This window comes from Furipterus horrens, unplaced genomic scaffold (assembly GCF_987537825.1).
Source record: "Furipterus horrens unplaced genomic scaffold, mFurHor1.1.pri manual_scaffold_12, whole genome shotgun sequence".
Taxonomy (NCBI): Eukaryota; Metazoa; Chordata; class Mammalia; order Chiroptera; family Furipteridae; genus Furipterus; species Furipterus horrens.
In genome coordinates, this window is record NW_028327182.1 from 54,131,730 (window position 1) to 54,145,122 (window position 13,393).

Sequence of the window (13,393 nt, forward strand, 5' to 3'; positions counted from 1 at the left end):
TATACCTTGGTGGTCAAGTTTGATCTCCAGTTGGGGCATGTGTGGGAGGAAACCAATCTTTCTCTGTTCTTTCTCTCCTTTCTTTCTCTCCTTTCTTTCTCTCTCTCTCTCTCTCTCTCTCTTTCCTCCTTTCTTTCTTTCTTTCTTCCTTTATTTTTAATCTTGATCCAAGGATATGTTTGTTGATTTTAGAGATGGAGAGACAGAGAGAGATTGACATTGATTGGCTCCCTCCCATAGGATTGACCCTGCAACCTACATACGTGTCCCAACTGGGAATGGGGCCTGCAACCTCCTGATGCATGGGAGCACTCTCCAACCAACTGAGTCACCTGGCCAGGGCAAAAATAAGTCTTTTAAAAAAATACTGAGGCAAATTGTTATCTTAACTTAAAGTCAGAAGAGAAAGGGGGTGGGGGGGGAGCAAATAAATATCCTAGCAACAAACCTGGGGTTGTTATTGATAGTTTATATTCCCATGTGATTATCCCATCTTACTAAATTTGATTATCCTCTAGTATTCTACTGAAAATATTGAATTAAGGAACAGGGCTCCAAAACAGATTTTATTGTATTAGGTAACTGTATTTAGTTAATACTCAGTTCTAAGGATCCAGATGCTTTTGAATTAATGATTATACACTCTGCTGGGTTTAGTTTTTTACATTTTTAAAGCATTTTATTCATTTGGAAGTATATTTAATATTCAGGACTTTTATAAAGCAAGAGCTTAATAAGTATTATTTCTCTTACATTACTATTTAATAATTAGATTTATTCTATTTTGAAACAGACCTAGAAACAATTAATCTTTTTCAAAGGACGTGAATATCTCATGTTGTTACAGATGATTTTTGAACTTTATTTGTATTCAAGGACCTCAAGTAAGAAAACAACACTGAATTTTGGTTTTAACTATTACTTAGTAGGCATTTACTGTGCTCTACTTGTATTATATAATCATATCTTATATCATCATCCATCATATCACCTCACTACTTAGGTATATGTTAGCATCCGCATTTTACAAATGATCAAATGGGTGAGAAGCTTGAGTTTCCAAGGCAAGACAGAGCCAGAATTTGAAGTCAGGTCAATTTTACTTTAAATCTATCATAATTATTACTATTTTTTCTTTCACTCTTTATTCTGTTTCTTTCAGAGGACTATCTTTGTTATGCCCATGGCCTGATATCTGATTACATCCCAGAAGAATTAAGTGATGACTTTTCTAAATATTTAAAGTAAGTATAATTCCTCTTCAGTTGTAATTAAGAAGTACCTTTTTACTTCTTGATGTTCTAGCAATAGAGTTTCTTATGGCTTGTCGTATCACTGTTTCTGATAGATTATTTTTGAGTTATGTCATAGACTATAGTTTGGAGGTGATTTCTTTTTAAAGATTTTATTTATTTATTTTTAGAGAGGGGGGGAAGGGAGAAAGAGAGGGAGAGAAACATGAATGTGTGGTTGCCTCTTGTGCACCCCCAACTGTGGGGACCTGGCCCACAACCCAGGCATATGCCCTGACTGGGAATCGAACCAATGACCCTTTGCTTCACAGGCCAGCACCACTAAGGCACACCAACCAGGGCTGGAGGTGATTTTTAATGGACATTCATTGATTGAAATGAATTAACTTAGTGTATTATGATTGCTGGAACTCATGTTAGGATTGGAATTATGGATTGGTATGATTTTAGAAGTAAACTATGTTAAAATTTTATCTCCAGTTAGACTTAATAAATTTGGTTCTTTCTGATCATTTTAATAGACCTGAATGAAGGTGGAAAAGAAAGAGTTGGGTGGCATGTAGAATATTTCTGAAAGTTACATTTAAAAATTTTGTACCATTTTCACTGTTCACTAAGTACTTTTGTTACACCCTCTGTCTTTGAGGGCAGAGGGTTTAAGAATGACTTGATTTGTGTTTCTTCTTTCATAAAGATCTTTAATATGATACAAAGATTTTACCTGAAGCTGAAAAAAACATGTTTTTTTCTATATTTTAGTAAACATTCAAAATTTATATGTGTGATGATTTAACAGTTTTTCCTCATTCTTAGAACTTTTTCTGTGTTACATGAAGGTAAAATGACTTTTTAATAGATATAATTGCTCTTTTTAGCAAATTCTTTAGTCTTTTAAAAATAATTAGTGGAAATTGGCTTAAGTTTTGGTTAAAGATTTGGGGAGAAATATATGTCAGTTAAACTTTAATGGAAGAAAGATAAATTTTGTATGACTTTTTGTCAGTGGTTAATACAAGGAGGGACCCCCCCAAAAAATAGAATTTATTTATAGAGTTGTATATATATTCTTACATGTTTAAACTTCAGTCACCTTCAGAGTACTCTCCGTTTTATGCAATACACCTATTGAGACATTTTTTTCCACTGCTCAAAACAGTTTTTGAACTCATCAATTTTAAAAACTTTTAGTGCTTCACCTCTTCTACATCAGAAAAACATTTTCCTTTGAAGACTTCTTTCATCCAGGGGGAAAGAAGTCACTCGGGGCAAGATCGGGTGGAATAGGAAGGGTGGACACAGGGGTCATACCATTTTTGGTCAAAAACTGCTGAACACTCAGAGTGGTGTAGGCAGGTGTGCTCATAAATCACCCATCATGAAATGACCAAGTGCATTGACTGAGTCTTCAAGAAAATTCACTAAAGCTGAATGCAGCCTCTCACAACAACACCAGCTGGTGCATTGATACAGATAAGTTCCTAGAACACTCACCTTGGGGAAAGCCTGTACTACATGGGTCTCACCCTCCAAAAGATAATTCTGGGGTTTTTTGGGTCCCACCCCTTGTATAATTTTAACTTCTAAATATACACTAGATTCATTATTTATGGAGGAGAAAATACTGCAATGCCAAAACACAAATATATAGAAGCTAAAAAAAAGCAATTAAATTTCAACAAATGAGTTCTAATTTTATTTTTTAGGTCAGACAATTCAAATACAAGGTATTATGTAGTGAAATGAAGACTTATTCATTTAGTTAAACTTTATTCTTTACATTGAGATGATTGTACAATACAATATATGGAGGTGAAGCTGTCAGAAGAAAATAGGACTTACTAAATATTAAGTTGGCCCAGCCTTTGTGTTGGCTTGTCTATGAAAAACTATGACTATAATTCTTATTTTTTACTTCTTAGGCTTCCAGAACCTTCATCTTCATTGCCAAACCCTCCATCAAAGGTAAGATATCTTGGGGGACCTAGAAAAATGTTATACTTTCACCACGTGAGTTTAGTTTGATGTAGTATGTTTTAAAGGAAACCAAATCCACATTGCATGGAGTGATGTTATGTGGAGTAAAGATTGTACTGGACTCTCCATCGATATTTTTTATTTTTGTAGATTTTACCTGAATAATGAATTACTGTGAAAACTCAATAAGAATTGGTTAGCCAGATAACTATATAAAAATATAATAGATATATAATTTTAATTAAATATCCTTGTTAGCCAGACCCTGTAATTAACTTTATTAACCAACAGGAATATTAAAATTTTGCTAAATCTAGCTGTCACTGGCACAGAGGTGCATAGAGTATAGTTTTTGTAACACAAAGAATCCTTTGAGCAAGGATGACCATACTTTTTTTCTTTACTTGAAGTGATGGGCACTTTTTGTGTATAATATTTATCTGTTAGTGGAAAACCTTGTCTTCGTTCAGATGTTATCACACTGCCACCCACAACTACTCTGCGCCATGGGCTGCAGCATGTGTTTGTCTCCCAGATTGGGAGAGTAGAGAAGCCATTCAGAAACCACATCTGATGGCACACTATAGTGTCCCTCAGTCCAGGCCTGACCTCCAAGACAGAGAAGTAAACATATGTACCAGCTTGTCACTGAGGCCATTCTTCTGCCAGCAAAATAATAGAAGCCCTAGAATGTGAGGTGGACATGTTGTGGGAGTTAAACAAATTTTCTTTTTTCCTGACTTCAAGATGGCCAACATCCTCAGTAGATTTTTGCATTATGTCCTATTTAGAGGTATGGTAGCTCCAAAAGCATTTATTACTTTGACCTTTAGAAAAAATGGAAAATTTACAGTGCATCGGTGTGAGTTGTGAGCCATTTTCAGCCAGTTGTTCAAGGAGATTCATCTTTCGCTCTCTGAAGGCATAGCTCTGGGCCAGGAAGTCATACCCACACTTCTTCCAGTCCAAAGTGGTCCACTATGTGTGACAGTGGCGCTAGGGAACAGAGGCATAATTGTCTAACTAAGAGGATAGGCCTTACCTATTTCTCTCCCTCCAAACACTAACATATTTCTTTCTCCCAAATATCTGTCTTTTTACATAACTTAGAGATCATTCATGAATGGATCTAAACCTGTTTTGATCCATTCATGACCCAGTTTTCTTAAACCCAGTTTTCTGTTTTCTTATTTTAATTTCCAGAATTACAGTTGTTTATGATTTAGATGAGAGATGAGCAAACTTATTCTGTAAAGGCCAGATAGTAAATATTTTAGGCTTTGTGAAGCAGATGGTCTCTGTCACAACTACTCAGCTCCGCTGTTGTAATGCAGAGTCAGCCACAAACAATTCATAAATTCACAGTGCAGCTATGTTCCAGAAAAACTTTATTTATGAAAGTAGGCAGCCAGCTGGATTTGGCCCATGAATAGTAGTTTGCCAAGCCCTGATTTAAATCTTGGCATCTTGTTTCTCCTAAATCCCAGCCTTGCCTCATGGATTATTTTAGTTGATTTTCAAGGTCTCCTACGCTATTGTATCTTCCTCAGGCTCCAGTGTACACATTGCAGACTGCACTGGATGATGTGCCACAGTTTAAATATGCATGGTACAATATCTTTTGCTAGCTTTCCTGTCTCTGTCCAGGACTTGATTGATTTTTACAGTTTAGTTTAGTGTTCTCGGGAAGCATGTTCCAGTGGCTCATTTTTGTATCTATGTTGTAATCGATAGCATAGAGCCTGTCATCCTTAATATGTTTTGTGTCATTTTCTTACTATCATATGTTTGCCTATCTCGAAACTCAGCTTCCAATATTCACCCCTTCCATCTTTTGAATTTATCACTGTCAGCTAGCAGAGCTGAATGCAGTCAGTGGATTTGGAGATGTTCCTGAATTTCTTCTTGCAAACCATTTGTAAGAATTATAAGACCAATCCATCCCAGCATTAATTCTTTTGGTACTCTGTCACTCGTTCTTCTCTTTACAGAACTGTAGCCATTTAGTCATACCCTTTGTTAATGTCTTTCTGAACCACATTTCTGTTTCTTCTGAAACATTTCCCCAAATCCATAGTGATCCATTCTTTTAAATAACAAAAAATATAAATAAATATAACAATTATGGCTTTCTTCCAGCATATTCAACAGTAGGGTGGGAATAACATAAAACCTGGTTATGTACAGAAGTTACCACAATCATCTTCTTTTTTGCAAGTACTTATAATTGGTGTCTTGTTTGATAGTGAGCCGTTAAAGCACCCTGGACAGGTCAGTCATCTTATTAAATGTTTAACATTTATGAGGAAACATCTTTTATCTTAAGCTCTTGTCATTACATTTTTTAATTTGACTTATCAGTGAAAAGTAATATACCCATGTGTTTATGATGACATCTATATTAGAACATATTGCCACCGGAGGAAAGTAAACATCCTCATAACTTTAAGCTTCTTGCAGTGTGAAAATATTATAGCCTTTATCATTACCTGTGAGTTCTACTCTCCTGGTTGAAGATAAATTCCTACTAAAATTATGCATCATTTAAACACTGTCTTAATTTTAGTAGAAACATGTGTTCTTAAGAAAGTTGCTTGTTCACCTAAATTCACTTTGCTTAGATGTAGTTCATACATTATAAACTAGTCTTTTTCTTTTGAAGATTTGGTTGCTAGAGGTTGCTGTGTGGCCAAGAGGATTTTCCCATTATGTGGTATAGTCCCAGATGCCCATCTGTTTGTTACAGTGAAGAATTTCAAGACGTGTTGTTTTATCTCTTGTTATACATGTACTTTGGCATCTTTTAGTACCAACTCTATCAGTTCTTGTTTAGAAAAAGCTTGTGTATGAAGAGTGAAGCTGGGAACAAATCTGTATTTCCTAGAATGGATCCATGTTGGGTCTTCTACCCCGGTATCCACAAAGAGCTTGAAAATCTGCAAAATTCTGAGTTGGGATCACTATGTAGTCAGTACTCCATTTAAAGATGTATCTGTCCTGCTATGTGCCCTTTACATAATAAATGTGGCAAGATTCCTTCTCTCATGGGAACATTAAGTCTAAATCTAGCTCTTGACAAGATTCTCTCATACATTGACGGCAAAATGCTCATGTGAAAGGTGAAAACAAGAGGTAAAGGTTGACTTAGTTGCATTGGGTCTAATGGAAAGAGTGCTTGTACAAATATTGAGATCTCACCCTAAATCTACTAGGTGGCCTTAAGTTATTTGCTTAACATCTCTGTTCATCATTCTCTTGCTGGCTGCTTGCTTTGCAAAGTTTACTTATGTGGATGAAATGAGATTATTGATTTGAAAGGAGGTAACAACATGAAGCTATACAAAGATGGTAATAAGCACTATTCCTAAATGGACATTACACCAACCCAGGAGGTGAATGAAGAGGAGGTTCTGGCTGGACAGCTGGCCCCCTTAAAGAAAATTATTGTCTTCGCTTTTGTGCCTACATTCCCCCCCTTGAACTGTCTTGGAAGTCAGCAGTCACTGTTCCTGGTGCATGCAAAGTATGTGATCAATGCGGCTAGACTGCTTAGAGGCTAGGGGGTGAGACTTGTCTAATTATATCTACCCATCATCAAACCTGCTTCTCCAGAGGGCTGTGTGGCTTAGTTCCCTAGATAACCAGCAAAATGTAAAATAAGCCCTTTTTAGAGTCAGCTGTTTCATTTGACCTCAGTGTCCATCCAAATTGCACCTCAGTTCTTTTTAAATGGATTGATGTATAAAGGTAACGTTTTACACTACTTCACCGCTCTAACATTGCAGAAAATAAAGTTATCACATGAGCCCGTAGAAGCAAAAGAAGATTACACTAAGTTTAATACTAAAGAGTTGAAGACTGAAAAGGTATGTGTATCCAGGAATGATTGCATGCTTGATTGTAATTTTATAAATTTAACCATGAAGAATTATTAACTTGTGACTTAAGTATATTTCTGTGACTTAATCATCAATTCAAAACTGAATGACAATTAAAATGTCAAGCAAGGAAGTCTTTAGGAATCAAAAAAAGGCAAAATACTTAGCAAGAGTATGCCTAAACTTTGCCTATATTCAGAGTAATAGGGTGTGGCAGAGGGAAGGAGCGAGCTGCCTACAGGTAACCTTTTTTCAACTCTATGGCTCAGAAGTTTCTCATAAATTGTATTTGTTAATAGCCCAGAATTTCGTAATCACTCCGACAAATATTTTTGTAACATTTCTTAAAAGTTTTATCTTGTACATACATTATAAATTTATATATGTTTTTAAGTTGGCATCGGTATGTATATAATGTTCATGTCATTAGCATTTTTTGATAATTTATTAATTTGTCATTCACACATTTTAGGTCACCATATGAAATAATTTATTTAATTATTCCTTTATTTTTGAACACACAACTTAACTTTTTGTTTTTGTTTTTATGAAGTAATACACATTTATAGTCTGCATCTCCGATTATTTCATTAGACACAGTTTAGAACTAAGAGTAAGAGCTTAGACAACATGAACTCCTTCCATAATGATTGAGATATACATATAAAATGCTTTCCAGAAGTGCAGTAGAAATTTGTAGTCCCACCATTATTGCTGATGAGTATTAATCTTGCATTCTTGACAACATTTAATATCATTTTTATTCTTAAAAGTGTTCGTGTAATTAGGCTACGTTTCTTTAAGTATAAAGTTAGTTGTTTTTCAAATACGTATTGGCTATTTGCATTTTTGTAAATTGTCTGGTCATGTCTCCTGCCTGTTTTTATATTAGGATAGTAATGTTTTTCTTGTTGATTTGTAAGAGCTCATTCTAAGTTAAGGCTATTAACACTTTTCATGACATATAAGACACAAAGAATTTTCCAATTTTGTTTAACCTTTTCATTTGATATAGTTTTAAGTTTTTCTAAAGATTAAATATAGAAATTGTTCATTCTGATTTTCTCATTATTTTTATGCTTAGAAAGACCTTGCCCATCCCCAAATGAGTTAATTTCCACTTAGATTTTAACATTTATTCTCCTTATAGTTTAAAGTTTTTAAATAAATTTTATTCTTTAATCTATGTGTAATTTGTCTGGGCATGCAATATCAGGAGATAATCCACTTTGGCTAAATAGCTGGTTATTTCTATGGTTTCTGTAAGCAGGGGCATTTTTGAGTTTTCTGGAGAAGTATTTCTGCCACACCCTTCTAACTGCCATTGTATCTCCTTGGGCACAGCACCAGTGAGGTAAGGTGTTAGACCAGGATGTCAGTTAAATGCAGTGGATGACTTAACTCAGAGACTGTCACTTTCACTATCCAGTAAAAAAATAAGCCTACTAAATTTTAAGTGATGAATGTGAGAAGCAAAATTTCAGAGATCATATATTATGCCCTTCACTCTTTGGCAGTGACAGTTCCTAGGGAGGCAGCTGACTTTTTTTCTTCGCTGATGCCCATTATTTATGCCTCTGCTTATTAACAAGTTGTGATGCATCTAAATAAAATCAGCTGCTAGAACATGGGGTGGGGGGAGTGGTCATTTACAAGGTAGAGATATTTGGAATCAGCTTTTTGGAAAGTATTTTGTGGTTGGAGGGAAAATGGGGTAGCTAAGCAGGTTGGAGATGCTTTGCAATACAGGTTATCTTTGACTATAATAACATGTCTTTGATTTCCTGTAGAACTTCTGAATAAAATCAGATGCTAAATTGCTGTGAATTATTCATCATGTAGTTGTACACGGCTGTAATTCCTCCCTCTGATAATTGCTGCCTGTGTCAGTTCCATCGTGTTATTGCACTTAATGTATTCTCCAGAATTATTCCCTCTAAAGTAAACCTTTTGTTATAAAATTCCACTTCTTAGAAGGCAGCAGTTTGTCTCCTGCATCTTTTTAACATATTTTGTCTCTTAGGTCTGAGTTCTGAATAGAAATCAGAACTTTTAAAAATAATTAACCCCTTATGAAGCTTGTTAGTGGATGCTTACCTGCCTTAGAGAACCTTGAGACAGGCATGGTCTGGTTTGATTTGCACGTGTGATTTATAAATGTTGCATTTGAAACAGTTTTTCTCTTATTTCTATTAACAGAAGAATAGCAAAATGACTGCAGCTCAAAAGGCTTTGGCTAAAGTTGACAAGACTGGAATGAAAAGTATTGATTCCTTTTTTGGTGCAAAATTTTCTTTTTAAGTTGGGAAGATTTGAAACTTTGAAAATGAAATCCAGCAAAAGTATTTGTCTTCTACATGTCCCATTTTTGTCCTTCCTCCCTATTACCATATTTCCTGACCCTTTGGGGAAAAAAAAAGTTTTTAGATTTACTTGAACATTTTGCTGTAGTTGAATTTTATGTTCCTGAATAAAATATGGGAAAGTACTTGTGTAACTAAATGACTTGTGGACTTTGGAGTCTTCTTTGACATACTGAAAAGTAATGAAGTGACTAGACTTAACCTCTAGCATCTCAATTTCCTCATTAAACTGACTTGTGACAATATTTGAGTATATGCCTCTTATTTTGTACAACTTTGCCAAATGGTAGCTATAGCAATATGATTTTCGATATCAGTATACTGAGAGAAATCAGATAGCAAAACTATCTCATGAACTACTACTTTTTAAAAGCTTTTAGTTTTGGCTTTTGTGTAATGGGTTCTTTTGTTTGTTTGTTTTATGAATATATGTTCTTTGTAGAATATAAAGAAAAGTATAAAACAAAAATTGTAGTCTCCCAACTTTTCATTACCCAAAGATAATATGGTGCATTTTGTAATAATTTTTAAAAGGAATTATAATTTTATAATTTTTTTTTCTTGACAACATCATTTTGTGAGCATTTGTCCAGGCTATTAATATGCTTTTTTAATAACAATTCTTAGGCATAAGACCTGGGCTCCAGTAATTTTAGCAAGCCCCAATAAATTTGCTGCCCCGTCTATAACTGCTGATGCCAGTGAAGTCCTGTGTCCTTCAAATATATCTTAGCCTGCTGGCAAGGCCCATGTCCTTCAAAGATATCTTACCCTGGTGGCAAGAATTTAGTAACTTTTCTGTTTTAGTAAACTTCTCTGTTCTCAGAACTGACTCCCCCAAAGCCATCTACAGAAAGTCCCTTCAACTCCCTGCCCCTTATGCCCTTTAAAAACCCCTACCTTACTTTTGTTCACTGCTGACACCTTCCTGCCTTCCTGGTTTCAGCCCACCTGTTTCAGCAGGCCAAATAAACCTTTTAAACTAATGACTTGTTCTCCCGTCGTTTCTCCTCTCACTCTCATCGGACCTAACAACAATAATTTTTAATTATTTGTATACTTGATTATTTAATAACTTAAGACCCTATTTGGGGTATTAGATTATTTTCAACTATTCATTACTTGAAAAATTAGATTGTATATAACTATTTGTCCATACCTTTTATTCTTTTCTTAGACTGGATCTTTAGATGTAGGCTTACTGGGTCATAACTAAGTTCTCCAAATACATAGTTGTGGGAATATATTTCACCAAAAATGTATAGTATCTTGCACTCTTAACAAATGATAGTGTGAATTCTTATCTTATTAAATGCCACCTTGTTAGCTTTAAATGTTGTCTTTGCAAATAAGTGGGAAAATACATTTTATTGTAGTTTTAATTCATATTTCCCTGAGTAGTAATGATATTAAATATTTTTTTGTGTTTACTGATCATTTGTCATATCATGGAGAGAATTGTCTGTTTACGCCCTGTGTTAAATTAGAGTGTCAGAATTTTTCTAATTGACTCTAAAAGTATCTTGTCAAGGTAAGAAACATTCAGATCTATGGAGAATTTTTGGTGAGTTTATGTGAGCCAACTTGAGGACAATTACCTGGAAGCAATAGCTTACTGGATTGAGAAATGCTCCAGAGAAGGGCAGTTTAGCACCTTATTTTATACATTAGAATCAAAGGAGGAGCCATAAGGGGGTTGGTTACATGAAGTCTTTGGTGATAGATTAGGGAGACAGAAGAAAGCAAAGTAGGGGAAACCTCTGCAATTGGATAAAAGTTATAGACATATACTTCTTTTACCTAGGTGGTTAAGGGATTAACCTGATAACAATAACAATGAGGGATTTGGGTCTCTACTTCTGTCCAAGGAGTTTGGGGAGAAAAGGGAAGTTACCTAGACATTCCAAAGATGTGTTATCATAGATACAAAACGACCATAGACAGGCTTAAAGTTAAAATTTACCTTTGTTAAGGAAAAATACTGGCATAGGACAGGACTACCCTCCTGAATGGCTTTTAGTTAATAAGTTTTAATTTTAGATCATCCTTTGTGGTTACTTTAGGTCTCTTTGAGTTTTTGTAGGCTGTCTTACAGATGTCCCCAGAGCTTGTCAGGTTAATATGTGGCCCCTTTTCTTCCACAATTTTATAATGTTATACTTGTGTTACTGGACAGGGGCCTGGCCCAGGGTGGGTATACCCAGGGCCAGGTGGTAGTGCATGAGTTCTTAACTTCAGTAGGAAATATTTCACAACACAAATCCAGGTGACTATGAATGTAGTTATTGAAGCTGGGGACAGTAAAACAGGAAGGGCTTAGCATAGAAGAAGCAACAAAAGAGCCTATGCTGGGCTGCCTTAGCTCACTGGGCAGTCAGAGGAAAGGGGGCTTTGGATACAGGTTCAGATTAGCCTGGGACAAGATGCCATTGCCCATTGCTCCCCTGATTACAAGTCTTATGGGGACCCCTAGAGTTTAAGATGCCTGTGGAATGGGGGAGAAGAAGAGAAAGGTAATGGCCCAGGGCATTCCCCAGAGAGATAAAACAGTGCTGGGTCCTTTGAAGGATTTTATCTCTTGCTAGTGGGAATCTTAGGGAAGGTCTCAGGGGAGGATTTCAGGAGAATATTCATCAGTTCTTGTGTGCCCTTTCAGGGTCATGGTCTTCACTGATTAGTCAGTGAAAAGTCAGGGGTCTTCAGTGATTGCATTTGGCTCTGGCTAAGACCACCTTGTTTTGCTGCTTTTCTGGGCCTGGAGCTGAAATACAACTGAGGCCTAGGGCGGTGACCTTCTGTATGTGGCTGTAAATTGCTCAGCCATTGTGTTCAGCTGTCTGTATCCACTTGCCAAGGAATTTCCCTGGTTTCTTACTATCCTTTCTTACTTAAATGTTTTCCTTTACAGGGAAATTTATGAGTCACATATTCTTCTAATACTTTAACAGTTAATTTTTGCTTTACATTTAATTACTTAAATCATCTAGAGAATTTATATTTAAATATACTGTGAGAAAAAGCTCTAATTTTATTATTTTCTCTCTTGTTTATTTTTCCATTAGTTCTGTAGGATTATTTTTGTCAGGTTCTAATAGTAAGTTCCAGTGGGATTTTTATTGATATTTTTTGTTAGACCCATAAAATTTGAGGAAAAAAAGACATCTTTACTAAATTCAGTGTCCTCATTTAGGAATGTAGTATTTCTCTGTATTTACTAAAATCCTAATCATACCATTCACTAACATTTGGTTCTTCATCTTCATATAGGTCCTAGACACTTATTTGTGTTGGGTATCTTTGTTATTATAATTGAAATTTGTTTTTGTTTTTTTGTTTTTTTTTAAATTTACATTTTTAAGTATATTTTATTGATTATGCTGTTACAGTTGTCCCAATTTCTTTTCCCTTTGTTCCCCTCTGCCTAGTACCCCCCTTGCCTCCAACAGTCCCATACCCCTTAGTTCATGTCCACAGGTCGTGCATGTAAGTTCTTTGGCTTCACCCTTTCCTGTATTATTCTTAATTTCCCCCTGTCTATTTTGTACCTGCCAATTGCTTCTTAATCCCAGCACCATTTCTCCCCCATCTCCCTCCAGCTGATAACCCTCCAAATGAGCCCCATACCTATGATTCTGTTCTATTCTCACTGTTTGCTTAGTTTGTTTCTGTTTTTATTTTTTAGATTCTGTTGATAGTTGTGAGTTTGTTGTGATTTTACTATTCATAGTTTTGATCTTCCTTAAATAAGTCTTTTTAACATTTCATATAATAATGACTTGATGATGATGAACTTCTTTAGCTTTACCTTGTCTGGGAAGCATTTTATCTACTCTTCCATTCTAAATGATAGTTTTGCTCGATTGAGTAATCTTGGTTGTTGTAGGTCCTTGCCTCTCATCACTTTGAATGCTTCTTGCCAGTCCCT

At 35.5% G+C, this 13,393-nt stretch overlaps 1 protein-coding gene across 5 annotated transcripts in view; it reads left to right on the forward strand.

The window, feature by feature from the left end:
- Window positions 1-13,393, forward strand: part of RNASEH2B (ribonuclease H2 subunit B) — a 93,658-nt gene that overhangs the window by 58,859 nt on the left and 21,406 nt on the right. The window contains exons 8-11 of one of the 5 annotated variants that reach the window (XM_090258182.1): window positions 1,163-1,244; window positions 3,173-3,215; window positions 7,013-7,093; window positions 9,305-9,471. In XM_090258182.1, the coding sequence (XP_090114308.1) occupies window positions 1,163-1,244; window positions 3,173-3,215; window positions 7,013-7,093; window positions 9,305-9,406 (308 nt within the window). In that variant the 3' untranslated portion in view covers window positions 9,407-9,471. Of the gene's footprint in view, window positions 1-1,162; window positions 1,245-3,172; window positions 3,216-7,012; window positions 7,094-8,372; window positions 8,460-9,304; window positions 9,472-13,393 lie in introns of those variants that run through there. The other 4 variants (XM_090258185.1, XM_090258186.1, XM_090258184.1 and 1 more) reach the window with 4 other exon arrangements.